General features: G+C 48.6%; 1 protein-coding gene across 1 annotated transcript in view; it reads left to right on the top strand.

The window, feature by feature from the left end:
- Positions 1 to 26,726, top strand: part of snd1 (staphylococcal nuclease and tudor domain containing 1) — a 1,317,969-nt gene that overhangs the window by 1,124,387 nt on the left and 166,856 nt on the right. The window contains exon 19 of the mRNA XM_072471188.1: positions 18,149 to 18,272. Within this exon, the coding sequence (XP_072327289.1) occupies positions 18,149 to 18,272 (124 nt within the window). The remainder of the gene's footprint in view (positions 1 to 18,148; positions 18,273 to 26,726) is intronic.

Below are 26,726 nucleotides of genomic sequence, written 5' to 3' on the forward strand. Positions count from 1 at the left end.
CGTGCCAGCCTGGACATTGTACAGGCCTTGCTGCATTCACACGTGGACTGCTTCAGTATCTGAGGAGTCGCGAATGTTGATGAATATTATGCAATCATCAGCGAACATCCCCACGCCTGACCTCATGTTGGAAGGAAGGTCATTGATGAAGCAGCTGAAGATGGCTGGGCCTTGGACACTACTCTGAACTCCTGCACTGATATCCCCGGACTGAGATGACTGACCTCCAACAACCACAACCATCTTCCTTTGTGCTAGGCATGACTCCAATTAGTGAAGAGTTTCCCCCCTGATTGATTCCAGTTTTGCTTGGCCCTTCATGCCATATTCAATCAAATGCTGCCTTAATGTCAAGGGCAGTAAGTTCAGCTCATTTGTCCATTTTTGAACCAAGGCTATAATTAAGTCAGGAGCTGAGTGATCTTGATGGAACCCAAACTGAGCGTCAATGAACAGGTTATTGCTAAGTAAGTGTCGCTTGATAGCACTGTTGATGGCCCCTTCCTTCACTTTACTGATTTACAATTTTCCATATTGCTGGTTAGATGCCAGTGTTGAAACTGGAACAGCTTGGCTATGGGCATGGCAAGTTCTGGAACACAAGGCTTCAGTTCTAATACTAGAATATTATCAGGTCCCATAGCTTTTGCAGTACCATTTCCTTCAGCCGTTTCTTGATATCACGTGGGGTGAATCAAATTGGTTGAAGACTGGACTGCACAATCATTGAGGATGAAGGGGGCGATTCTCCAAAATGGAGACCAAGTGTTTGCGCCGTCGTGAACGCCGTCGCGTTTCACAATGTCGCGAAACGGGCCCGGATACAACCGATTCTGTCCCCCACAGGGGGCCAGCACGGCGCTGGAGCGGTTCACGCTGCTCCAGCCTTCCTTCCCGGTGCCAAATGGGCGCCGCGCCAACCCGCGCATGCGCGGGGGACTTATTCAGCACGCCGGCCCCGACTCACCATGGTGGTGGTGTTCAGGGGCCGGCCGCGCAACAAAGTAGGCCCGGGGGGGGGGGGGGGGGGGGGGGGGGCGGCCAGCGATCGGTGGGCTCCGATTGTGGGCCAGATTCCATCGGAGGCCCCCCCCCCCCGGTGAAGGATCGCTTTTCCCCGCCCCACAGGCCGCCCCCCCCCCCCCCCCCCAACCCTTCGCGCAGAGTTCCCACCGGCAGCGACCTGGGGTGAACGGTGCCGGTGGGCCTCTGTCGTATCTGCGCAGCCGCTCGGCCCATCTGGGCCAGAGAATTGGCGGCCCCGCCGATTCCAGCGGCCGGCGCCACGTCAAACGCGCCGGCGCAAATGGCGCTGATTCTCCGCACCTTGGAGAATGGCGCGCCGGCGTCGTGACGCGGTTGCGGCGATTCTCTGGCGTGGGGCTCAGAGAATCACCCCCGGGGTATTTGCGGAGCCTCCTCCTCCAGTCAGTTGTTTAATTGTCCAGCACCATTCACGACTGGATGTAGCAGGACTGCAGCGCTTAGATCTGATCCTTTGGGTGTGGGATCACTTAGCTCTAGTCTATCACTTGCTGCTTATGTTGTTTGACATACAAGTAGTCGTGTGTTGTAATTTAACCAGGTTGACACCTCATTTTTCGATATCCTGCTGCTGCTCCTTGCCCATGTTTGACCTGAAGCCATGAAACCTCATGGGTCCAGAGCCGACGTTGAGGACCCCCAGGGCAACTCCCTCCCAACTGCATTCCACTGTGCCGCCACCTCTGCTGGGTCTGTCCTGCCGGTGGCACAGGACATACCGAGGGATGGTGATAGTGGTGCTTGGGGTATTATCTGAAAGGTATGATTCTGTGAGTATGACTATGTCAGGCTGTTGCTTGACTAGTCTGTAAGACAGCTCTCCCAATTTTCGCACAAGCCCCCAGATGTTAGTAAGGAGGACGTTACAGTGTTGACATGGCTGGGTTTGTCATTGTCATTTCCAGTGCAGGGTGTCTGTCCGGTTTCTTTCCTTTTTATTAGCTTCGTAACGGTTTTGATACAACTGAGTGGCTTGCAAGGCCAATTCAGAAGGTATTTAAGAGTCAAGGGGCTGGATTCTCCGCTGGCGGGATGCTCCATTTAGCCAGCAGCCTGGGGGTTTCCCGATGGTGTGGGGCTGCCCCACACTGGGAAACCCCATTGACCAGCCGACGTAATGGAGCATCCCGTCGTCGGGGTGAAATAGAAATGTGGTGCGGAGAATCCGCCCAAGGAGTTTCAGAAGATCTGGAGTCGCATGTAGGCCAGACCAGGTAAGAGGTGTAGGTGAGGATTGCCCTACTTGTTAATGAGGGTGAGGGCCCATCGCCTGAACTCTGCATCGGGCCGCCTGCTCAAAATGGTGGCTGATACCGGGATTCAGATGGAATCTGGCGAGCTCGCCTCAATGCATAGATTAGCATGTAAAAGGAAAGGGAATCGCACCGGAGTACCGCTTCTTGCGCCAGCGGGCGACCAGTAGCGAGTCTCCACCGGTGGGGCCACTTAGTCTCTCGAGCAGAGAATTCTGCCCTAATTTTGGGTTTTGCAAGTACAAGCTAGTTGGCTACTGTATTTTACCTGTTGAGAACAGCTGAAGAATACTACTCATGTTGCTACAGCAAGCTTCACTTGTTGCTCGAATGTTTGAGACACCTTACCTTTCCAGGGTAATCTGAGGTATTCTAGGCAATTCTCAGGACTAAAAGCGGTGGCCTTAGTCCCATTCATGAGTTTGCACAATATACAATGAGCGGTGTTCTAATCAGGATCATCCCACAGGACGGCTTTGATGTGTTCTATTTTAGCAACGACCCTGATGTGTATAATAAATCTAGGTACGGCACACGGAAAGCCATTAGGGACTCCAAAAGACAATACAGCATCAAACTAGAGTCCCAAGCCAACGACACTAACCACGATGACTATGGGAGGGCTTACACAAGATCACAGGCTACAAAGCAAGGCCAGGTGGAACCTCTTGGGCTGGAGCATCCCTATCCAATGAACTGAACAAGTTCTATGTCCGCTTTGAGCAGTCAGCCAATGCATTAGTGCCACCCGCCCCAACAGCCCTGGACATACCCATACCCAGTATTACAGCCTCAGAGGTAAGAGCTGCCTTCTCGAAAGTGAATCCGTGGAAAGCGACAGGCCCTAACGGAATCCCTGGGCGAGCACTCAGCCTGCGCAGACCAGCTGGCGAGTGTATTCGCAGCTATCTTCAACAGCTCACTCCTCCGCTCCGAGGTCCCCACCTCCTTCAAGAAGACCACCATAATACCAGTATCAAAGAAGAACAAGGAGCCTGCTGCAACGACTACCGACTGGTGGCCCTGACGTCTGTTATGAAATGCTTCGAGCGACTAGTTATGAGTCGGATCAATGCCAGCCTCCCAGACGGCCTCGATCCACTGCAGTTTGCCTATCACCGCAACCGGTCCACAGCAGATGCTATCTCCCTGGCTCTACAATCAACACTTGAACACCTCGACAACAAAGACACCTACGTGAGACTGCTGTTCATCGACTACAGCTCCGCCTTCAACACCATTATCCCGACAAGACTTAGAACCAAATTCTGCAATCTTGGACTTGACCCCTCCCTGTGCAGCTGGATCCTTGACTTCCTCACCAACAGACCGCAATCTGTCAGGATAGGCAACAGCACCTCCTCCACAATGTTAGTCAGGATAGTGAAGGGTTAATAATTACATCTATGTGTAAATCAAACACTAGAGGGTGTTACTAATTCACTGTATTTAAGACAGCCTCTCAAGGAATTCTGGGAGATGCTGAAGAGAACATGGAGAGAGCAGAGTGAAAGTTGATTAGAGACATATAGCACAAGGTCAAGTCATAGTGTAGTTAGTAGTTAGATTGAATATTGAATACGGTAGTACAGATTCAATATCATTTGTTATTATCCAAAACTCAGTAGTTTTGTTTCAATCTTTTGGTTGGTATATTCTTTGTCAATACTACAACGAGCCATTCTGGAAGAAAAGACAAAGAATACAACATATTACCAATCCTGGTAATATAACACACAATAGTCCTCACCACCGGGATCCCGCAAGGAGGTGTGCTCAGTCCTCTACTGTACTCCCTATACACACACACACGACTGTGGGGCAAGATTTAACTCCAACTCAATCTATAAGTTTGCGGATGATACGACTGTGGAGGGTCGTATCTCAAACAACGACGAGTCAGACTACAGAAGGGAGATAAATCGCTTGGTTGCATGGTGTACCGAAAACAACCTCTCTAAATGTCGGAAAGACCAAGGAACTGATCATCGACTTCAGGAAGCCTAGCATGACACATACCCCCGTTCCTGGGGGTCACCATTACCAACAGTCTGTCCTGGTCCACTCGCGTTGATGCAAGTCAAGAAAGCCCAACAACGTCTCTACTTCCTATGGAAGCTAAAAAAATTTGACATGTCTGCATCGACTCTCACAAACGTCTGCAGATGTGCGATAGAGAGCATCCTATCCGGCTGCATCACAGCCTGGTATGGCAACTGCTCGGCCCAAGGTCGCAAGAAACTGCAGATTGCGGTGAACTCAGCCCAACGCATCACACAAGCTTGCCACCCGCACATTGATTCTGTCTACACATCCCGGTGCCCCAGGAAGGCAAACAGCAATATCAGAGACCCCTTCCTCCCAGGTTTTGCCTTCTTCCAGACCCTTCCATCAGGCAGAAGATACAGAAGTCTGAATCCACGCACATCCAGACATAGGAACAGCTTCTTCCCCACAGCTACTAGACTCAATGACTCCCCCTCAGACTGATCAGTTCCCTGTAAGAACACTATTCACGATGCCCTATGCTGCTCTTGCTCATATATTTGCTTTGTTTGGCCCCTTGTTCCACACTGTAACCAATCACTATTTGTCGATGTACCATTTGTCAATGTTCTCTGTTGATTATTCTTTTTGTCTACTATGTACGTACTGTGTACGTTCCCTCGGCCGCAGAAAAATACTTTTCACTGTACTTTGGTACATGTGACGATGAATCAAATCAAACTAAGCTTGCGGATACGGCCAATATTATAGTGCGTGGAACTGTAGAGATCCCATTGCATGTATTGACCAGTGAAAGGGGGCTTGTGGTAGACATTAGTAGAGAACCAATGGGCAGATTTCCCGATTGACACCCTCGCTTGACTGCTCCATTTCAAAGGTGAATTTGAGTGAAGGATGATGCCTATTAAGGTGTCTAAGGAACCCCTTGCATAGAGCTGCAGATTTAAACATAGAAAACGTCTCATCAATGTATCTAAAATACCCATAACCATTGAAGATGTATTTTTCATGGAAACCACCAAAGCTGTTTACAAGAACTGGGTCTTAAGGGGATCCCTTGGCAACACCATGTATTTGGGCATACATGACATTGTTAAAACTGAACTCAACTGCACAAGTTTCTGAACTCATTAGTTCAGTTAATACAAGTTCAGATATTGGTAATGCGTCTAGATCGCCATGATATAGTGATGAAGTGCAAATATCTGTGGCTTCCTTGAACGGTGCATTGGTGAATAGACTGGCAATGTTAAACGAGCACATGGACACCACATTGCTGTCGCTACGCAAGTCCTGTATGGTCTTCATCCAGGTCAAGGTGTCCTTCACCATGTATGCGGAAAACCTACTCGGGTTGCAGCACCTCACCCAACAGTTTGACCAATTTGTGTTGTGCAGAACCAGTCATGGATAAGATAAGATGTAAAACGGTATCACTTTTGTGTGTCTTGGGCAACAAGCACATTCGCAAACATGGTAAACCAGGAGGACAAACCCTATCCTAAGTCCACTGATAGCTCATTACTCTTGCACAAGTTCAACAATTGTTTAGACAAGGGGACTTCCTGTGGCGGCTAAAGATGTAACTGAAGGCCGGAGGAGAAGTTCCCCCAGGGAGTGGCATGTCTGCTGGTCACCAAACCCGGTAGAAGAAGGTGAAAGACCTGGCCAAGGAGTTGGAAGAGACCTGTGGCACAGCACCTGCTGGAATGATGGCAGAGGGGGAAGGGTCAGTGCAAGTTGGAAGGTCCCAGATGGAACAGATGGCCTTCATCAAGGAAGAGTTCCGCCAGCGGAGGGAGGAGATGCAGGAGGATCGATCAAAGGGACTGTGGCACCCCTGAAGAGCTCGATGGAGTGGGTGGAAAAATATCAGGAGGCTCAGGGGTCGCAGATCCGTGAAATCGAGAGGATGATCTCTGAACACAGCGATAGAGTGGTGGCACTAGAGGCGGAGGTGGGACTCTTAGGAGACCTTTGCAAGACATTGAGAGCAAAGGTGGAGGATTAGGAAAACAGGTTGAGTTGGGCTGCCTGAATAATAATAATAATCGCTTATTGTCACAAGTAGGCTTCAGTGAAGTTACTATGAAAAGCCCCTCGTCGCCACATTCCGGTGCCTGTTCGGGGAGGCCGGTACGGGCTGGTGCGAAGGGGTGGAATGTGCGAGTGCCACGAGGTATGTAGCGAGGATGCTGGCAGGGCTGGTAGTGGAGGGGCTGCTGGACAAGGCCCCTGAGGTGGACAGAGCGCACAGGTCTCTGGGGCAGAAGCCAAGAGCCGGGGAGCTGCTGCGGGCGGTGATCTTGAGGCTACATAAGTTTGTGAAGAAAGAGAAGATCTTGCAATGGGCCATGGCGAAGCGGAACTGCGAATGAGAGGGGGACAAGGTCTGAATATACCAGGACATCGGGAGCTGAATTGACAAAATGGCGTGCGGGGTTCAGGAAGAACTGAACAATTTTGGGAGACGGAGGTGCTGGCATTCTGGAATAATGGAGAATACAGGTAGTGTGGGGGTTGGAGGGAGTTTTTTTTTTTCCTCCAATGTGGAGGAGTTTTCTTCTTTTCTCTGTTGGGTTGACCAAGGGTGGCAGGGGTGAAAAGTTTGTTGGGGACGGCTGTCCCCATTCCCCCTCCTGCTGCCTGGGTGAAAAAGGGAAACATTTGTACAAAACTGTATTGTTGTGTGTTGGGGAGTTTGCTCCCCAAAGCGTTTATGTTTTGTAACTTTTTATATACGTTTGGAATAAAATACATTAAAAAAAAAAAACAATTGTTTAGACAACACCTGCTAAACAATCCTGATTGTGCTAAGAATTACACAAAAATCTAAGATTGTTAGATTTACAATGTGGCTCACTTATTATGCATGCTAGTAGCCTTGAACAACTATCAAAAGCTTAGGGTATAGTCCTTCCCTGGATTATTCCCAGGGCAATACCGGCCATTTGTCACCGGTCAGCCATGCTCCGCCCCCTCGGAAATGGACCGCGCTCCGTTGCAGCGGTGTTGGCGTGACATCGGCCGGCCCTCCCACGATGCTCTGCCCCCCAATGGGCCGAGTTCCCGATGGCGCGGGACACATGTGGTCTCAGCGGTCGGGAACCTGTCGTGGCTACTGCGGATCGTGTCCAGCGCCGCCACACTCGGCCGGGATCCGTGCCGGGCGGGCAGGGGCTTCCGCGAAGGCTGGGGGCTCTGAGGTCACGGATGGCGGGTCAGGTTAGCGCACAGCCGGTGCCATGCTGTACGGTGTGACCGCTGCAGGTTGTCAGCCATGAGCATGCACGGCCAGGGACCGGCCATTCCCCGGCCATTTTCAGCACGGGAGCCAGGGGTTTCACCTTGTGCCGCTGCTAGCCCCTCACCGGTCCCGGAATCGGTGTGGGGTCGGCGCCGATTTTTTTCATCGTAAACCTCCCGCAGATTCTCCGTTCGAGCCGGCACTTAGTCACTGAAACGGAGAATCCAGCCCCAGAGTTATGAACTTGACTCCACAGAGGTAAGATCATTCAAATCTGCACTGCTTTGCACTTTAACATGTACTAGGAATGTAAAAGATCCCAATTCAGTTTAATGGGCCAGTGTGGTAGACAATTTGAAGCTCAACCTCGTCCTTGCAGTACCTGACCTGAGAGTATGTGATAGGACAGTGTGAAAGGAGCTTTACAGTTTAACCCGTGCTGTCCCTGCTCTGGAGGTTTTTGCTGCCTCGTAGAGAGAAATTTACCCTGTATGTAACCTGCTTTGCGCTTTGCTTCTGAGTGTTTGATGAAAAAAATGTGGGGGGAGCTTTATTCTTTCTCTGGTTCATGCTGAACCTTCCTCAGATGCACTTGATGCTGAAATTAGCCATGAAAGAGAATTAAGCTTTTCACCAAGGAAGAAAAACTTCTGTTTTCACTATCTGATTCTGCTGATTTTGAATAGGCTGATATGTTTGGGAATTCCTTTCGGTTTTTCCACCAAAATAAAAGCTGGATTAAATATTTTACCTTTACTTACCTCACTAGACCAGCTGTGTTGAATCGAAACTGACAGGAACAGGCAGCTTATTAAATCCAGTACACATAAGAAGCCCCCAGGATATAATTCTTTTCTTTCACAATGGAGGATCTCAAAATATTACCTGTCATTATTTCCACAATCAGTTGGGAGGTGGTGCAGAGGAATCAATTGAAACCAAGAAGCAGAAAGCCAGCTTATTACAGAAACCCAAGTGTGGGGGATAACCAACAGATAACTTCGTATCTGTACATAGGATAACAGTGTTTAGCCCTCAAGCCTGTTTTACTTCAGTATGATCATGGCTAATCTGTGACATAACTCAGTATTTATCACATATCCCTTAATGCCTTGGCTAACAAAAATATGTTAATCACATTTTAAAATTAACAATTGACCTACTATCAATTGCAGAAGAGCATTCCAGTGGTCTAACACCCTTTATGTGTGGAAGTATTTCCTAAGTTCACTCCTGAACTGAAAGACCTGGCTCTAGGTTTTCCACCAAGTCCCTGGTCCTCGACTCCACAACTAGCAGAATAATTGTTTTTATCTATCCAATAGGTTCCCTTTAAAATCTGGAAAATGTCACTCCTAATCACCTTTAATCTGTTGGATTTTAGAGAAAACAACCATAGCTTGTGTAATCTCTCCTTGCAGTTCGACCCAGGTATCGTTCTGGTTACAGATCAGCATTTCTTGCTGTCGATGTGGTGCCTAGAGGTACTTTCGGGGCTGAACGAACCAGGGCTTTGGATAGTCATACCATGGCCTCTGTCCCCTTATATTCTAGTCCTCTGATATAAAGGTCTTTTTGATTATTTTCTGTATGCGTCTATGTCATTTTAATAATCAATGTGTGTGGATCGGACCCCTAAGTTTCTTTGAACCTCCATTGTTTCTAGCTTATCACCATTTAGAAAGTATTCTGCTCTCTCTTGACATATCCAAGGTGGATGACATCACACTCGTCTCTATAAAAATCCACTTGCCACGGTTTTGCCAATTCGCTTAATCTATTAATAATTTATTTGACATTTTATGCTTTCATTTACACTGCTTATGATGGGGCTATCTTTGTTTCATCAGCCAGCTGGGCAGAATGGCTCTCTATCCTATCATTTTAAGTCTTTAATAAACATGGTTGAGGCCCCTGTTGGACACCACTAGTCCCAATCCGCTAATTAGAGTACCTGCGCATTATCTCTACCCTGTTGTTTGCCTCCAATTTTTTTAACCAGCTTACTAATGCGGCTTCATTTCATGAGCTTCAGCTTTAACCGTACCAGCCTCCCCAAACAGGCACCGGAATGTGGCGACTAGGGGTTTTTCCACAGTAACTTCATTTGAAGCCTACTTGTGACAATAAGCAATTTTCATTTTTCATTAACTAACAGTCTCTTATGAGGGACTATGTTGAATGCCTTCCTGAAGACCATATAAATAACATCCCTTGACATTCCCCTGTGTACTACTTTAATCAACTCTTCAAAAAATTCAATTAGGTTCATCAAGCATGACCTACCCTCTATTAGTCCATGCTGGTGCCCTCTAATCAGCTGAAAATTTTCAAGGTGTTCACTCTATCCTTAATTATAGACTCCAGTAATTTCCGTAGAGAGGAAGGCAGGCTAATGTTTCAGTACATAGCTTTAGGCTGGACAGATCTGTAACAGTTGTGCTACAATACAGATCTTTCAAAACTAGGAGAAAGAAAGTGATTGCAATGATCTCACAAGATGCTTTTTACTTCAAAACTTGTGTTATAGCACTATTACTCTGCAAGATCAGAAACAGAATTTCTTCCCTGCAGCACCTGTATTCATCAAAGATTGTCAGTAGAAGATACCTACCTCTGTTACAGCTGTGAACCTTGCTTATTTGTACCAGGAATGTTTTGAGGTTTAAAAATTTATATTCACTGTTGCCGCAGGAGCTGTAGACAGTGCAAACCCCTGCTTCTAATATTTCCCGTACATCTCAATTGCTAATACTGATAGATTTTGGTGTTTTGATTTAAGATTTATCTGGAGGCAATAGCTTGAAGAAAAGTTGTATACAGCAGTTCAGGCCCACGATGTTCAAACAGCACAAGCCAACGAATATGAATTTGAAATGCAAATAAGACCGAGTTGCCTTAATTTCATGGCAATGTGATTTGAGCACGTGTGCGAGTCCAAAGGCATTATAAGGTGCATTGAACGGAACAGCTTCAATGTATGCATCCCCATAGGCAGTCATCACCAAGTCAACAATTGCCACTGTAGAGGAGGACTGCCACAAGGGCTAACTAGGCAGAGCTTCCTTTTTTGCATATGACATGTTTTTGCTTAAATGGGACAACAGGAATAAAATTCAGAAAGGCATTTTAGAGTGCTATGCAGAGAATTAAAACTTTGTTATTTTGAGACACTGGGATTGGGCTGAAGTGTGTGCATTAAGCCATTGTTTTCCCCTTCCTGGGTTTCCCCTTCCATTGGAGAAGCCTGTTGTGTCATCTGCCACCAGCCCTATGACCTGAATGATCAGCATGGGATAGCCTGGCAATGATTGATTATATTTTTTCCCTGTCCTCTATGCAGAGGTATTCTAGGTTTAATCGTGATCTTGGTTTCAAATGAACAATACAGAACTTTCCAAAAGTTCAAAGGAACACAACATCAGGAGTCCTTTTACTAAAATAAAAGTCCATTTTGTTCGGCACTTAGTTCTTTGTCTGCCTTACGATTTTCAGACAGGTATTATTAGAGCTATTAATGTTTTTGAATTTTTTTTTAATAGGCAAAATGAAACGTCAATCGCAAACCATGATAAGAATATAAAAAATAGAAGATGGGGTAGACCATAGCCTGATCTGTAAAAGATTATTTCAATCTACCATTGTAAGCCCTGTCCAATTATAGCTAAACTCCCTTGTTCTAGTACTTCAGTCCACTTGCAATGAAGGCCGATATGCCATTTACCACCTTAATTGCTTGCAGTACCCCAGTGCTAACTTTGTGCAGCCAAGTCTGTCTGAACATCAATATTTAGAAGTTTTATGCCTTTTTAAATAAAATTAAGTTTTTCTATTCTTATAATCTATGTTGTACTTTATCTGCTGTCTTGTTGTCCATGCACTTAACCTGTCAATATGTATTTTCGGCCTCTGTATTCTCTTCACTGCTTTCATTCCCATATAGCTTTTTATCGTCAGCAAACGGTGATACATTGCTCTCAGTCCATTCGTCTAACACACCAGCCAAATTACACACCGCAAGCTCCCACAATCTGCAGTGAGATAGTAACCAAATAGTCTCTTCATCACATAGTGCTAATGGGACTTCTTACATCCACCTGAGAGGGCGGATAAGGCTTCTGTTTAACATCTTATCCAAATACATCATCTATAACAGTGCAGCGCTCCCTCCCTGTTGGACTTGAATGTCAGGCTAGATCTTGAGCTCACGTCTCTGGAATGGAATTTGAACCAACAACGTTTTGATTCAGAAGTAATACCTGCCGAGCTTTGGTTCACATCATTGGAAAACTACAATGTACAGCTTTACTCTGCCCATCCCACCTCACATGTTCCAATGGTACTGTGAAACCTCTGTACAAATCAGCAATGAGAAATGCATCTCTAATGAGGGCCAGATGGGATCAGGATGGGATTAAATATTCAACCTGGCCACAGCTAGAGGCAATGACAAGAGTGTTGCTGTTTGAAACGTCTGCCTCCCGAAATACAAGAAAAATAACTTTTTCACATCACGTGTGAAGATCCCATTTATTTTCTTATACTTCAAGTCAGGTCACTGACTCAGTCCTGCTTCCTTGCGCTACTGTATACAGGGTCAGCTGGATTGACCGGTGTAGGAGGGAATTGCTGTCATCATGTTACTGTTCTAGATACTCTATAGGGCACACAAACACAGTGTTTAAACACAGCCTGGATTTTAAATTTGTACTCCAGCGTACAGGTTACTCTCGGCTTATAGTGAAAATATTTGTCCTTTATTTGGTTTCATTGAATATGTCCCTTGCAGTTGGAGTAAAGCAGATGAGTTTGATATTTTTATCACTGCTCAATATGAAATGCTCTGCCAGCATCTTTACTCTCAATTCCAATTTTAGTTAATCATTATTTTTTGTAAGAAAATTCGAAGTTCAGAACAGATTATCATCGATTATCATAGAATTTACAGTGCAGAAGGAGGCCATTCAGCCCATCGAGTCTGCACCGGCTCTTGGAAAGAGCACCCTACTCAAGGTCAACACCACCACCCTATCCCCATAACCCAGTAACCCCACCCAACACTAATGGCAATTTTGGACACCAAGGGCAATTTATCACGGCCAATCCACCTAACCTGCACATCTTTGGACTGTGGGAGGAAACCTGAGCACCCGGAGGAAACCCACGCAGACACGGGGAGAACGTGCAGACTCCGCACAGACAGTGACCCAAGCCGAAATCGAACCTGTGACCCTGGAGCTGTGAAGCAATTGTGCTATCCACAATGCTACCGTGCTGCCCCGGACAGCTTAATTTAATTAATAAGTAACAGGCTCCCCAATACTTGATGAGTAAGGGCATTATGTGCTATCGAGCCATGTGAATCGTTGGATCCCACATTCAGTGATTGATTTATTTTGAGTTAGCTGATGGGAAACAGTGGCAGAAGTTGGTGCCCGGCAGTCATACACAGCACCCTTAGACAAGGGAAGCAGTGGCAGAAGTTGGTGCCCAGCAGTCATACACAGCACCTTAGACATGGGAAACAGTGGCAGAGGCTGGCGCCCAGCAGTCATACACAGCACCCTTAGACAAGGGAAGCAGTGGCAGAAGTTGGTGCCCAGCAGTCATACACAGCACCCTTAGACAAGGGAAGCAGTGGCAGACGTTGGTGCCCAGCAGTCATACACAGCACCCTTAGACAAGGGAAGCAGTGGCAGAAGTTGGTGCCCAGCAGTCATACACAGCACCTTAGACATGGGAAACAGTGGCAGAGGCTGGCGCCCAGCAGTCATACACAGCACCCTTAGACAAGGGAAGCAGTGGCAGAAGTTGGTGCCCAGCAGTCATACACAGCACCTTAGACATGGGAAACAGTGGCAGAGGCTGGCGCCCAGCAGTCATACACAGCACCCTTAGACATGGGAAGCAGTGGCAGAGGTTGGTGCCCAGCAGTCATACACAGCACCCTTAGACATGGGAAACAGTGGCAGAGGTTGGTACCCAGCAGTCACACACTGCACCCTTAGACATGGGAAGCAGTGGCAGAGGCTGGCGCCCAGCAGTCATACACAGCACCCTTAGACAAGGGAAGCAGTGGCAGAAGTTGGTGCCCAGCAGTCATACACAGCACTCTTAGACAAGGGAAGCAGTGGCAGAGCTTGGTGCCCAGCAGTCATACACAGCACCCTTAGACAAGGGAAGCAGTGGCAGAGCTTGGCACACAGCAGTCATACACAGCACCCTTAGACATGGGAAGCAGTGGCAGAAGTTGGTGCCCAGCAGTCATACACAGCACTCTTAGACAAGGGAAGCAGTGGCAGAAGTTGGTGCCCAGCAGTCATACACAGCACTCTTAGACAAGGGAAGCAGTGGCAGAGCTTGGTGCCCAGCAGTCATACACAGCACCCTTAGACAAGGGAAGCAGTGGCAGAGCTTGGCACACAGCAGTCATACACAGCACCCTTAGACATGGGAAGCAGTGGCAGAAGTTGGTGCCCAGCAGTCATACACAGCACTCTTAGACAAGGGAAGCAGTGGCAGAGCTTGGTGCCCAGCAGTCATGCACAGCACCCTTAGACAAGGGAAGCAGTGGCAGAAGGTGGTGCCCAGCAGTCATACACAGCACCCTTAGACAAGGGAAGCAGTGGCGGAGGCTGGCGCCCAGCAGTCATACACAGCACCCTTAGACAAGGGAAGCAGTGGCAGAAGTTGGTGCCCAGCAGTCACACACAGAACCCTTGGACAAGGGAAGCAGTGGCAGAAGTTGGCACCCGGCTGTCACACACAGAACCCTTGGACAAGGGAAGCAGTGGCAGAAGTTGGCACCCGGCAGTCATACACAGCACCCTTAGACAAGGGAAGCAGTGGCAGAAGTTGGCACCCAGCAGTCATACACAGCACCTTAGACAAGGGAAGCAGTGGCAGAAGTTGGTGCCCAGCAGTCACACACAGAACCCTTGGACAAGGGAAGCAGTGGCAGAAGTTGGTGCCCAGCACTCATACACAGAACCCTTGGATAAGGGGAGCAGTGGCAGAAGTTGGTGCCCGGCAGTCACACACAGAACCCTTAGACAAGGGAAGCAGTGGCAGAAGTTGGTGCCCAGCAGTCACACACAGAACCCTTGGACAAGGGAAGCAGTGGCAGAAGTTGGCACCCGGCAGTCACACACAGCACCCTTAGACAAGGGAAGCAGTGGCAGAAGTTGGCACCCAGCAGTCATACACAGCACCCTTGGATAAGGGGAGCAGTAGCAGAAGTTGGTGCCCGGCAGTCATACACAGCACCCTTAGACAAGGGAAGCAGTGGCAGAAGTTGGTGCCCAGCAGTCATACACAGAACCCTTGGATAAGGGGAGCAGTAGCAGAAGTTGGTGCCCGGCAGTCATACACAGCACCCTTAGACAAGGGAAGAGAAAAATCAGGCCAGGATATCTGGCAGGGAAGGAGGCATCAAAGCCAACAGCCTGAACCTGCCCAGGAGGACAGAACTAACAATTAATAGCGATTGCGACTAAATTCTGGTCACCACATTTTAGGAAGGATTTGAAGGCCTAGGGGTTGATGCTGAGGGGTTTGCTAGAACACTACGCAGGCCTGAGAAGCTGGGGTTGTTTTAGACCAGAGAAAGGAAGATTTAATAGATGTTTTCAAAGCTCTGAAAGGTTTTGATGAGAATAAATATCGAGAAGCTGTTTCCATTTGCAGTAGAGTTGATTATCAGAGGTCAAAGGTTTAAGGTCATCAGCTATAAATCTAGAGGTTAATGGGGAACAAAGTGTTTACAATAAGTTATGACCTGGATGTGCTGCCTGTAAAGGTGAAAGAAGCAGATTTAGTCCTAACTTTCAAAAGGGAATTGGATAAAGTGAGAATGATTGCAGATCTATTGGGAAATTACCGAGGCATGAGACTGAATATTTCTTTCAAAGAACTGGCACAGCCCCCATCTTGTGTCATTCTGTGATGCTAGGATCAGCTGTTTCAGGACACTCCAGCTAACTTGCAATGTTTAGAATGCCGGCAGGTCACCATTCCACACCGAACACTGGCTTTATTAACATTTAAGGAATGTTTTAAATTCTTTTGATGGGATATGGACGCTGGCTAGGCATCTTAACTGCCCTTAAGACATGATGGTGAGCTGCCTTCTTGAACCGCTGCAGGCCATGTGGTGTGGGTACATTCGCATGCTGTTAGGAAGGGAGTTCCAGAATTGTGATGCAGCGACAGTGAAGGAACTTCGATATAGTTCCAAGCCAGGATGGTGTGTGGCGTGGAGTGGAACTCGCAGTGGGTAGTGCGTCCGCTGCCATGCATCTGTCCTTGACTTGGTGTAGTGGTCACAGGTTTGGAAGGTGCAATTGACAGAGCATTAGTGTGTTGCTGCAGTGCATCTTGTAGATGGTATCTACTGCCGCCACTGCGTGTTAGTCATGGTGATGGGAGTGAATGTTGATGATGGTGTACCAATCAAGTAGTCTGCTTTGTGCTGTATGGTGTTCAGTTTCTTTAATGTTGTTGGAGCTCCACTCACCTAGGCAAATGAAGAGTATTCCATAACACTCATTACTTGTGCCTTGTAGATAATGGATAGGCTTTGGGAGTTAAGAGGTGAGTTATTTGCCATAGAATTCCCAGCCTCTGACCTGTTCCTGTAGCCACACTATTTATATGGCTGGTCCATTTCTGTTTCTGGTCAGTGGTAACCCCATAGATGTTGACAGTGGGGATTCAGCGATAGTGATACCATTGAATGGCATGGGGAGATGGTTGCATGCTCTCTTATTGGAGATGGTCATTGCCTGGCACTTGTGTGTCACAAATGTTACTTGCCACTTATTTGCCCAATCTAAATTAAACCATTAAAACAAGAGGGGGCCATTCAGTACCTCGAGCCTGTTACGCCATTACGCTGAAATCTATCTGAACTTTATGGACTTGCTCTTTTTACCTTTAACTTCTGTTTGAAGCTGTAATTTTCTGATTCCAGATTCCTCCTACCCCCTCAGCTAATCATGCTTTCAGCTGTTTTGCAGTTATACACACTTATTTTGAATTTAAATTAAAAACATCAGTCCAAATTGCCCATAATGCTGTGGATTTTATTTTCCTCTTGTGCTTGTCATAATATGCACCCGTGCACATCATGAGGTAAAAACAGGTAGTGCCAGACACCCAGGTTAGCCAATCAACAGACAGAACACCGGAGGGCGGCTTCCAACTGTAAAACACACGAGGCATCAGCACTCCGCCTCTTTCCACTGGTGACAACTGTAGTGACAGTCAGGGTGTAAATATCAGTCAGCACCTTCTACACAAGGATCAGAGCTAGCCTGGTCTAGTTAGTTAGAGTTAGTACACTTAGAGTAGTAGAGTGTCAACCCACAGCCAGCTGTGTGCATTTGTACAGAAGTTCAATAAATCGTATTGAACCAACGCCTACGTTTGGTGTATGCTTTACAGTTCATCTGCATCCTGTTGCAGTCCGTGTTACCCCAGGGTGAATAACACGGCAGTGCTGCTTTTGATTTCAAATTAAATAAATGTACAATTGTTTCTATTTCCAAACAAAACTGTTGAAATGCAATTTTTAAAGAAAAATGGACGGGACTCTGCAGCGGAAACCTCCGTCCCGGCAGCCAGCCAATGGGGTTTCCCATTGTGGGCACCCCCACGCTGTCGGGAAATCCGCGGGCACGAGTGCGCAGCCGGTGAAACGGAGGATCTCGCTGACGGAGAATCCAGCCCAATATTTATATGAGTGATTCAGTTTGTATGCTGTGGGCAACATGACGGGTAGATAGGCCGGTGAAGGTGGCTTTTGGCATGCTGGCCTTCATCTGTCAGGGCATTGAGTATAGAAGATGGGAAGTTATGTTGCAGTTGTACGGAACGTTGGTGAGGCCGCACCTGGAATGTTGTGTTCAGTTTTGGCCGCCTTGCTATAGGAGAGATGTTATTAAACTGGAGAGAGTGCAGAAGACATTTACGGGGATGTTGCCAGGACTCAAGGGACTGAGTTATAGGGAGAGATTGGTCTTTTTTCTTTGAAGCATAGGAAACTGAGGGGAGATCTTTTTGAGGTGTATAAGATCATGAGAGGCATGAATAGGATGAATGCACTCAGTCTTTTTCTCAGGGTTGGGGAATCGAGAACTAGAGGGCATAGGTTTAAGTTAAAAGGGGAAATAATTAATGGGAACCTGAGGAGCAACTTTTTTTACACAGGGTGGTAAGTATGTGGAATGAGGTGCCAGAGGAAGTGGTTGAGGCAGGGACATTGACAACATTTCAAAGGCATTTAGACAGATACATACATAGGAAAGATTTAGAGCAATATGGGCCAAATGCAGGCAAATGGGGTTAGCTTAGATAGGCTTGTTGGTTGGCATGGACCAGTTTGGGTCGAAGGATCTGTCTCTGCCGTAGGTTCTATGATTCAAAGGTTGTTCCTTGACACTTCCTCAATGTGATTCACATTTCATTCATTGAGCATTCCTCACTATTACTACTTTCTTGCGTGGAACTGGTGCTGTAAAATTGTGGTATGGTGTTAATTAAGGTGCCAGTGTGAAAAGCTAAATCTAATTATCTTTTGCCCTGCTCTTGCTTGCAGGCACTCAGCTGGAGAAGTCGATGGAGAGTATGAGGAGTGAGATAGCAGCCCATCCACCTATTGAGGGCTCCTACACACCCCGCCGCGGAGACTACTGTATCGCCAAATTCATCGACGAAGAATGGTAAAGAGAAAATTGCATCAAGATTTCTTTGTTGTGAAAAAATGGACAATATTTCCTGTCAGGCTATAGTATCCTGAGAGCAAGATAGAACAGATTCATCATCAATCCCTTAAACATGAGCTGTCAAAAAAATTATTTAAATGAAGTCAGTGAAGCGCTGTTTGGCGGGTTAGAGCTGCCTCTGTACTTCAGTCCATGGGTCTGGAGACATGTACACTAACTACACTGCTTTCCTGCATTTGCGTTTGTGCAGCAAGACTCCATGGAAACCTGCATGTTTACAGAGTGATTATGACACTCACCCAGCATTTGTGTCCAGAGGTAGTGCAATGGCCCTAATACAGAGAGAATAATAACGACTTCCGTTTATTATAATGTCTTTAACGTAAGAATACGTTCCAAAGCACATCACAAGAGCATTATCAACCAAAATCTGACACCAAGTCACAAAGGAGCTGTTGGGCCGGATTCTCCGGTCCCCCAGCAACGTGTTTCCGTCGCTGGCGGCAGGATTCTGCCTTCCCATCATTTGTCAATGAGACTTTCCATTGTAACCACCCCGTTCCGCTGGGAAACCCGCGGGGGGGGGGGGCACTGCCGACAGGAAAATTAATTGCAGCGACCAGGGAATTGCAGCCGTTCGGACAGGTGATGTAGGTTTTGATCAGCTCCTCAACACCTTCAAATTCATTGTGTCACTGCGACATGAAGTTCACAATATAATGGTAATGGAGAGGTCGGAATTCACCAAGGGGATGGGGGGGGTCATTTCTGCCCTTGCAATGGTGGCTGGGGGCTTTGCATCCGAGGACTCGTCCATTCATTTTTAATGGACAAAGCGTATGTTTATACATCCTAAAATTTCCTGGATTGTCCAGCTGTTGGATGCAACTACCTACTGACAATGCAAAAGCATAGTAACCAAGAGAAGCTAATAAACATGTCATTTTATTCTTTATACCTTTGGAGATCCTGGCCCACTCCCAAAAATATGCTTTCTCTTTGCACACTGCCTACATCCTTTCCAACTGAACTAGTTAGTTTTTGTGTGAATTCTATGCCAGAGTACAACATAAATGTATTTTAAGGTGAGATATAGTCCAAGCATGCCAATCCCCTTCATCAAACCTATGTGTAGGTCAAAAGCAAAATACAACAGATGGTGTAAATCTGATATAAAAGCGAAAATACTTGAAGTACTATGAAGAGAGAAATACTGTGAAGAGAGAAACAAAATTAATGTTTCGAGTCGATGGTCTTTCATAAGAACTTGGAACTGTTAAAAATGCAATAGGTTTTGAGCAAGTTGAGGGAGGGGGTGGCTGGCAAATAGAAAAAGAACAAATGGAAGGTCTTTTACTCTATCCCAGATGGGGTGGCGGCCTGGACCTTTCTGCCTGTAAAGGTGATAGCGGCAGAGACCATATTTCCAAGTCAGGGTGGTGAGTGACTTGGAGGGGAACATCCAGGCAGTGGTGATCCCAGGTATCTGTTGCTCTTGTCCTTCTAGATAGTAGTGGTTGTGGGATTGGAGTTAGGAATGTTTAAATGTCTGGTACCTGTATTTGAATGGAAATCACTAGAATTCTGTTGTGAAGAACAGGTTTTCAACCCTTGTTGCTGCTCTGTAAGGGTGAAGAGAGGGCAGAGTACCTGCAGGAAACCATCATTTCCTGACAGCAGAATGTACTTGAGGATTTTGGATGGCTCTCATTGAGACTAGTTTGTTAGTTAAGTCATGACATGAAGATTAAGTGACATTCTAATGATTCTTGCACTACAGTCAAATCTTGAAGTGTGATTTGAATGTTTGAAGAATATGGTTACTGGAACATTTTACATTCCGTGGGTAGTGGTTTGTTTAGTGAAAAATACATAAACATCTGTGTTTATTACTCAGTGAAAATCCATTTTATTTTATGTCAGTGAATAGATGTTGTGATCGCCAATTATATCCTGAGGCATAAATTTAATTTACCATCAGTTGTTTTTTCCAGAAGGTATTGAATAGTTACAGTGTACAAATTTACTAGCCGCCCCGTATTTTGCGCAAGTAACCAGTGTTACAATACGAGTGCAGACAGGCAGTTCAAATACTACTTGACCATGCTCACTTGAACCAGCTATCAGGAAAATGTTCTTCAACTTCCGGGTGCGGCTATGCGGAGCTGAGCCGCACGATTCGGCAGCTCCCGCTACCACGGACTTTCGGGCTCGCTAGAAGAGCCCCAACGGAACTTTTTTCGACACTAACCCGTGGGGAAGGTAAGAGGGAGGTCCCCCTCCAACTTTTATGAAACGGACTCGAAGCGTAACGGCCACAAAAGTGGCATTGGAGCAACGGGAAAAACCGGGGAAAAAAGACAAAATGGCGGCGGCCAGAGACAAAGTGGGGCTGCAGGAGTTTATTAAGCACTGCTTCGAGGAGCAGCGTGAGGAGATGCGTAAGGAAATGCTGGCGCCTATGCTTTCGGCAATCGAAGGACTAGGGATCACCAAGAAGGCCCACGAGGTTCAGATCCAGGAGGTACAAAAAAGAGTTGGTCAGAACGAGGACGAGATCTCGGGCCTGGTGGTGAGAGTGGAGCAGTACGAGGCGCTACACAGGAGGTGGGCGGGAAGACTCGAAGACCTGGAGAACAGGTCGAGGAGAAAGAATCTGCGGATCCTGGGTCTCCCTGAAGGAGTGGAGGGGGCCGATGCCGGGGCATACGCGAGCACGATGCTCGGGGCGATGATGGGCAAGGAGGCCTCTTCGAGGCCGCTGGAGTTGGACGGGGCACATCGGGTGCTGGCGAGGAGGCCCCGGGCAAATGAGCCACCAAGGGTGATAGTGGTGAGGTTCCACCGGTTCACGGACAGAGAGTAGGTCCTGAAATGGGCCAAGAAGGAGCGGAGCAGTAAGTGGGACAATGCAGAGATCCGAATATACCCGGACTGGAGCATGGAGGTTGCAAAGTGGAGAGCGGGTTTCAACCGGGCCAAAGCGGTGTTGCACCGGAAAGAAGTGAAATTCGGAATGCTGCAGCCAGCTCGACTGTGGGTCACATACAAGGGCCAACACTACTACTTTGAAACGCCTGAAGAGGCGTGGGCATTTATACAAACCGAAAAGTTGGACTCTAACTGAGGGTTTGTGAGGGTGGGGGGGATATTTGAGGTTTGATGTGTGATGGTTGTTGTATATAGGGGGTCAATCACAATCATGCGCAGGAAATGTTACATGGGCTGGAGGAGAGAGACAAGGCCGCGACAGGACCTGCGCCAGAGGGGGCGGAACGGGCTTTGGAAAGCGCGGGGTTTTTCTTTTGTTTTTCCCGCGCGCGGGAAGAAAGGTGGGAGTGGGAACTCCCACACGGGGAGGTCAATGGGATAGCGGGGGTAGCCGGGGTCAGCAGGTGTCAGCTGACTTAAGGGAGTGACATGAGGGGGAGCAAAAAAGCTAGACAGGGGTCTAGCGGGGGGGAGGGAAGGGGGGGGGAAGGGTTGCTGCTGCACTGGCCGAAAGGGAATGGGACATAGAAGAGGTGGTCGGGATGGGGGTCCCCCAGCTGGGGGACTGGAGGGTGAGGGAGGCGTGGACACGGGACTGGCCCAGAAAAGGAGATGGCTAGTCCGCAGGGGAGGGTGGGGGGTGAGAGCCCCTCCAATCCGGCTGATAACGTGGAACGTGAGGGGGCTGAATGGGCCGGTGAAGAGGGCTCGAGTGTTCGCGCACTTAAAGGGACTGAAGGCGGATGTGGTCATGCTCCAAGAGACTCACCTGAAGGTGGCAGACCAGGTCAGGTTAAGAAAGCGATGGGTAGGACAGGTATTCCACTCGGGACTGGACGCGAAGAATAGAGGGGTGGCAATATTAGTGGGAAAGCGGGTGTCATTTGAGGCCAAGACTATTGAGGTGGACAATGGAGGGCGATATGTAATGGTGAGCGGTAGGCTGCAAGGGATGTGGGTGGTGTTGGTAAACGTATACGCCCCGAACTGGGATGATGCAGGATTCATGAAGCGCATGTTGGGGCGCATTCCGGACCTGGAGAAAGGTGGCCTGATAATGGGAGGGGACTTCAATACAGTGTTGGATCCAGCACTGGACCGCTCCAAATCAAGGACTGGAAAGAGGCCGGCGGCGGCCAAGGTACTTAGGGGGTTTATGGATCAGATGGGGGGAGTGGGCCCATGGCGGTTTGCAAGGCCGCAGGCCAGGGAATTTTCTTTCTTTTCCCATGTACACAAAGCCTACTCCCGGATAGATTTTTTTGTTCTGGGCAGGGCGCTCATCCCGAGGGTGGAGGGGACGGAGTATTCGGCCATAGCCGTTTCGGACCATTGCCCGCACTGGGTGGAACTGGAGCTGGGAGAGGAGAGGGACCAACTGCGGGGGGGGCGGGTGCTGGATGCGGGACTGCTGGCGGACGAGGTGGTGTGTGGGAAGGTGAGGGGGTGTATCGAAAGGTACTTGGAGTCCAACGACAACGGGGAGGTGCGGGTAGGGGTGGTATGGGAGGCGTTGAAGGCGGTGGTCAGGGGAGAGCTAATCTCCATTAGGGCTCATAGGGAGAAGACAGAGGGCATGGAAAGGGAGAGGTTAGTGGGGGTGATTTTGAGAGTGGACAGGAGATACGCAGAGGCCCCGGAGGAAAGATTACTTGGGGAAAGACGACGGCTCCAGTTGGAGTTTGACCTGCTGACCACGGGCAAGGCGGAGACACAGTGGAGGAAAGCGCAGGGGGCGACCTATGAGTATGGGGAAAAGGCTAGTCGGATGCTGGCACACCAGCTCCGTAAAAGGATGGCAGCGAGGGAAATAGGGGGAGTCAAAGATGGAAGGGGAGCCACGGTTCGGAGTGCGACGAAAATAAACAAGGTATTTAAGGCCTTCTATGAAGAGCTGTACAGATCTCGGCCCCCAGCGGGGGAAGAGGGTATGAGACCATTCCTAGACCAACTGAGATTCCCGAGGGTGGAGGAGCAAGAGGTGGCTGGTCTGGGGGCACCAATTGTGTTGGAGGAGCTGAGCAAGGGTTTGGGGAGCATGCAGGCGGGGAAGGCCCCGGGACCGGACGGGTTCCCGGTGGAGTTCTACAGGAAGTATGTGGACCTGCTGGCCCCGCTACTAGTGAGGACCTTTAATGAGGCAAGAGAGGAGGGGACCCTACCTCCGACAATGTCGGAAGTGACAATTTCTTTGATCCTAAAGCGGGACAAGGACCCACTGCAATGTGGATCATACAGGCCGATCTCGCTCCTTAATGTGGATGCAAAGTTGCTGGCAAAAGTGCTGGCCACGAGGATCGAGGACTGTGTCCCGGGGGTTATTCACGTCACGAGGACCAGACAGGATTTGTAAAGGGTAGGCAGTTAAACACCAATGTGCGGTGGCTCTTAAACGTGATAATGATGCCATCGGTGGAGGGAGAAGCGGAGATAGTGGCAGCTATGGACGCGGAGAAGGCGTTTGACCGAGTAGAGTCGGAGTACCTCTGGGAGGTGCTGCGTAGGTTTGGGTTCAGGGGAGGGTTTATCAGTTGGGTTAAGCTCCTTTACAGAGCCCCGGTGGCGAGTGTAGTGACGAACCGGCGGAGGTCGGAGTACTTTCGACTGTACCAAGGGACGAGGCAGTGGTGCCCCCTGTCCCCCCTGTTGTTCGCATTGGCGATCGAACCATTGGCCATGTCATTGAGGGTGTCTAAGAAATGGAGGGGGGTGGTCCGAGGGGGAGAAGAGCATCGGGTGTCGCTATATGCGGATGACCTGTTGCTATACGTGGCGGATCCAATGGAGGGGATGGTGGAGGTCATGCAGACTTTAAGGGAGTTTGGCAAGTTTTCGGGCTATAAGCTCAATGTAGGGAGGAGTGAGCTCTTTGTATTACAGGCGAGGGACCAAGAAAGAGGGATAGGGGACCTACCGCTGAGGAGGGCGGAGGGGGGCTTTCGGTATCTGGGGATCCAGATAGCCAGGAGTTGGGGGGCCCTACATAAACTGAATCTGACGAGGTTGGTGGAGCAAATGGAGGAGGATTTTAAAAGATAGGACATGCTACCGCTCTCACTGGCGGGTAAATTGCAATCGGTCAAAATGGTGGTCCTTCCGAAGTTTTTGTTTGTGTTTCAGTGCCTTCCCATCGTGATCACTAAGGCCTTTTTTAAGAGAGTAGGCAGGAGTATTATGGGGTTTGTGTGGGCGACTAAGACCCCGAGGGTAAGGAGAGGGTTCCTGGAACGCAGTAGGGACTGAGGAGGGTTGGCGCTGCCAAACCTGGGGAGCTACTACTGGGCAACAAATGTGTCGATGATCCGCAAGTGGGTTATGGAGGGAGAGGGGGCGGCATGGAAGAGGATGGAGATGGCGTCCTGTAAAGGAACAAGTCTGGGGGCGTTGGTGACGGCACCGCTGCTGCTCTCGCCGACAACGTATACCACAAGCCCGGTGGTGGCGGCAACGCTAAGGATCTGGGGCCAGTGGAGACGGCACAGGGGTGCAATGGGAGCATCGGTGTGGTCCCCGATCAGGGGTAACCACCGGTTTGTCCCGGGGAAGATGGACTGGGGTTCCAGAGCTGGCATCGGGCGGGGATCAGAAGAATGGGGGACCTGTTCATTGACGGAACGTTTGCGAGCCTAGGGGCACTGGAGGAGAAGTTTGAGTTACCCCCGGGAAATGCCTTTAGATATATGCAGGTGAGGGCTTTTGTGAGGCGACAGGTGAGGGAATTCCCGTTGCCCCCGGCACAAGAAATTCAAGACAGGGTGATCTCAGGTGCATGGGTCGGGGAGGGCAAGGTGTCGGCAATACACCAGGAGATGAAAGAAGAGGGGGAAGCGCTGGTAGAAGAGTTGAAGGGTAAATGGGAGGAGGAGCTGGGGAGGAGATCGAGAAAGGTCTGTGGGCTGATGCCCTGGGTAGGGTTCATTCCTCCTCCTCGTGTGCCAGGCTCAGCCTGATACAATTTAAGGTGGTTCACAGAGCTCACTTGACGGGGGCGAGGTTGAGCAGGTTCTTTGGGGTAGAGGACAGATGTGGAAGGTGCTCAGGGAGCCCGGCGAACCATGTCCATATGTTTTGGTCATGCCCGGCACTGGAGGGGTTCTGGAGAGGAGTGGCGGGAGCAATATCTCAGGTGGTGAAAGTCCGGGTCAAGCCAAGCTGGGGGCTAGCAATATTCGGAGTAGTGGACGAACCAGGAGTGCAGGAGGCGAAAGAGGCCGGTATCCTGGCCTTTGCGTCCCTAGTAGCCCGGCGAAGGGTCTTGCTAATGTGGAAGGAGGCGAAGCCCCCCTGCATGGAGGCCTGGATAAACGATATGGCTGGGTTCATAAAGTTGGAGAGGATTAAGTTTGCCTTGAGAGGGTCTGCGCAGGGGTTGTACAGGCGGTGGCAACCGTTCCTAGACTATCTCGCGGAGCGTTAGAGGAAGGTCGGTCAGCAGCAGCAACCTGGGGGGGGGGGGGGGGGGGGGGGGAGGTGGGGGGGGGGGGGGAGCTGCCTGGGGGGGTGGATGAGCAAGAGATAACATGAAGAGTTGGGGAAACTGGCACGTACGGGAGAGAGCCAGTGTACAAGCTCTGTAAATATACTATTTTGTCATGTATATATCTTGCTCCGCGCGATTTCTCGTTTCTTTTTTTTGTTACCGAGGGGGGTTATTGTTTGTAAGGGAGAAAAATTGTGTTAAAAACTTTAATAAATATATTTTTTTTTAAAAGAAAATGTTCTTCACTCAGTGATCAAAATTAAGAATGATCTACCGCGGGTAGTAATGGAAGCAAAAAGATCAAATCATTCAAACTACAATTAAGTGCCATAATGGAAGAGTTACACTAGTGGAGGGGTGAACTTTAATGGGTGGAATGGTCTTTTCTCAGGTTGTGTAAACAGAGACTGATCCAGTTATTGTCCTCCAGCAGCAGCACTGGTGAGAGGTCAGCAAACCTTTTTACACATCTCCCGAGCCCAGGTTGATGTGAGCATAATTGCTTTCCGAGCAGCTTTCCTCCTCCCAACAAGGACCTGAGGTGAGCTTTGAGGAATTAGGCTCGATTTGCCTCCCTTGTATAGCAGCAACTGAACTTAATTTAGCTCTGCCACCTGACCCTTGTAGCTCAATGCTAATTTTCCCTAACCCCTGTCTGAGAACAGGTATAATTTATTTTGCATTGAAAGCACTTTATGAATATGTAATTGTAAGTTATTGGTCTTAAACCTTTTGCCCATTCTCGCCCTGAAAGTTGTGAGGTGATGCATCATTCCATGGCCACTGCCGGTCTCCAATATCTCATCCAAGTCCAAATGCGTGGACTTTTCATCCACAGGAATTTTCATACCTGAGCCAAATGCTTTTCTCACTTTCCTTTTATTCTTTTAAGGGTGTCGGCATCGTTCTCTAAGTCAGCATTTGTTGCCCATCCCTAGTTGCTCTTCAGAAGGCGGTGGTGGGTTGCCTCTTGAACCACT

The sequence above is a fragment of the Scyliorhinus torazame genome, chromosome 13, assembly GCF_047496885.1.
Source record: "Scyliorhinus torazame isolate Kashiwa2021f chromosome 13, sScyTor2.1, whole genome shotgun sequence".
Taxonomy (NCBI): domain Eukaryota; kingdom Metazoa; phylum Chordata; class Chondrichthyes; order Carcharhiniformes; family Scyliorhinidae; genus Scyliorhinus; species Scyliorhinus torazame.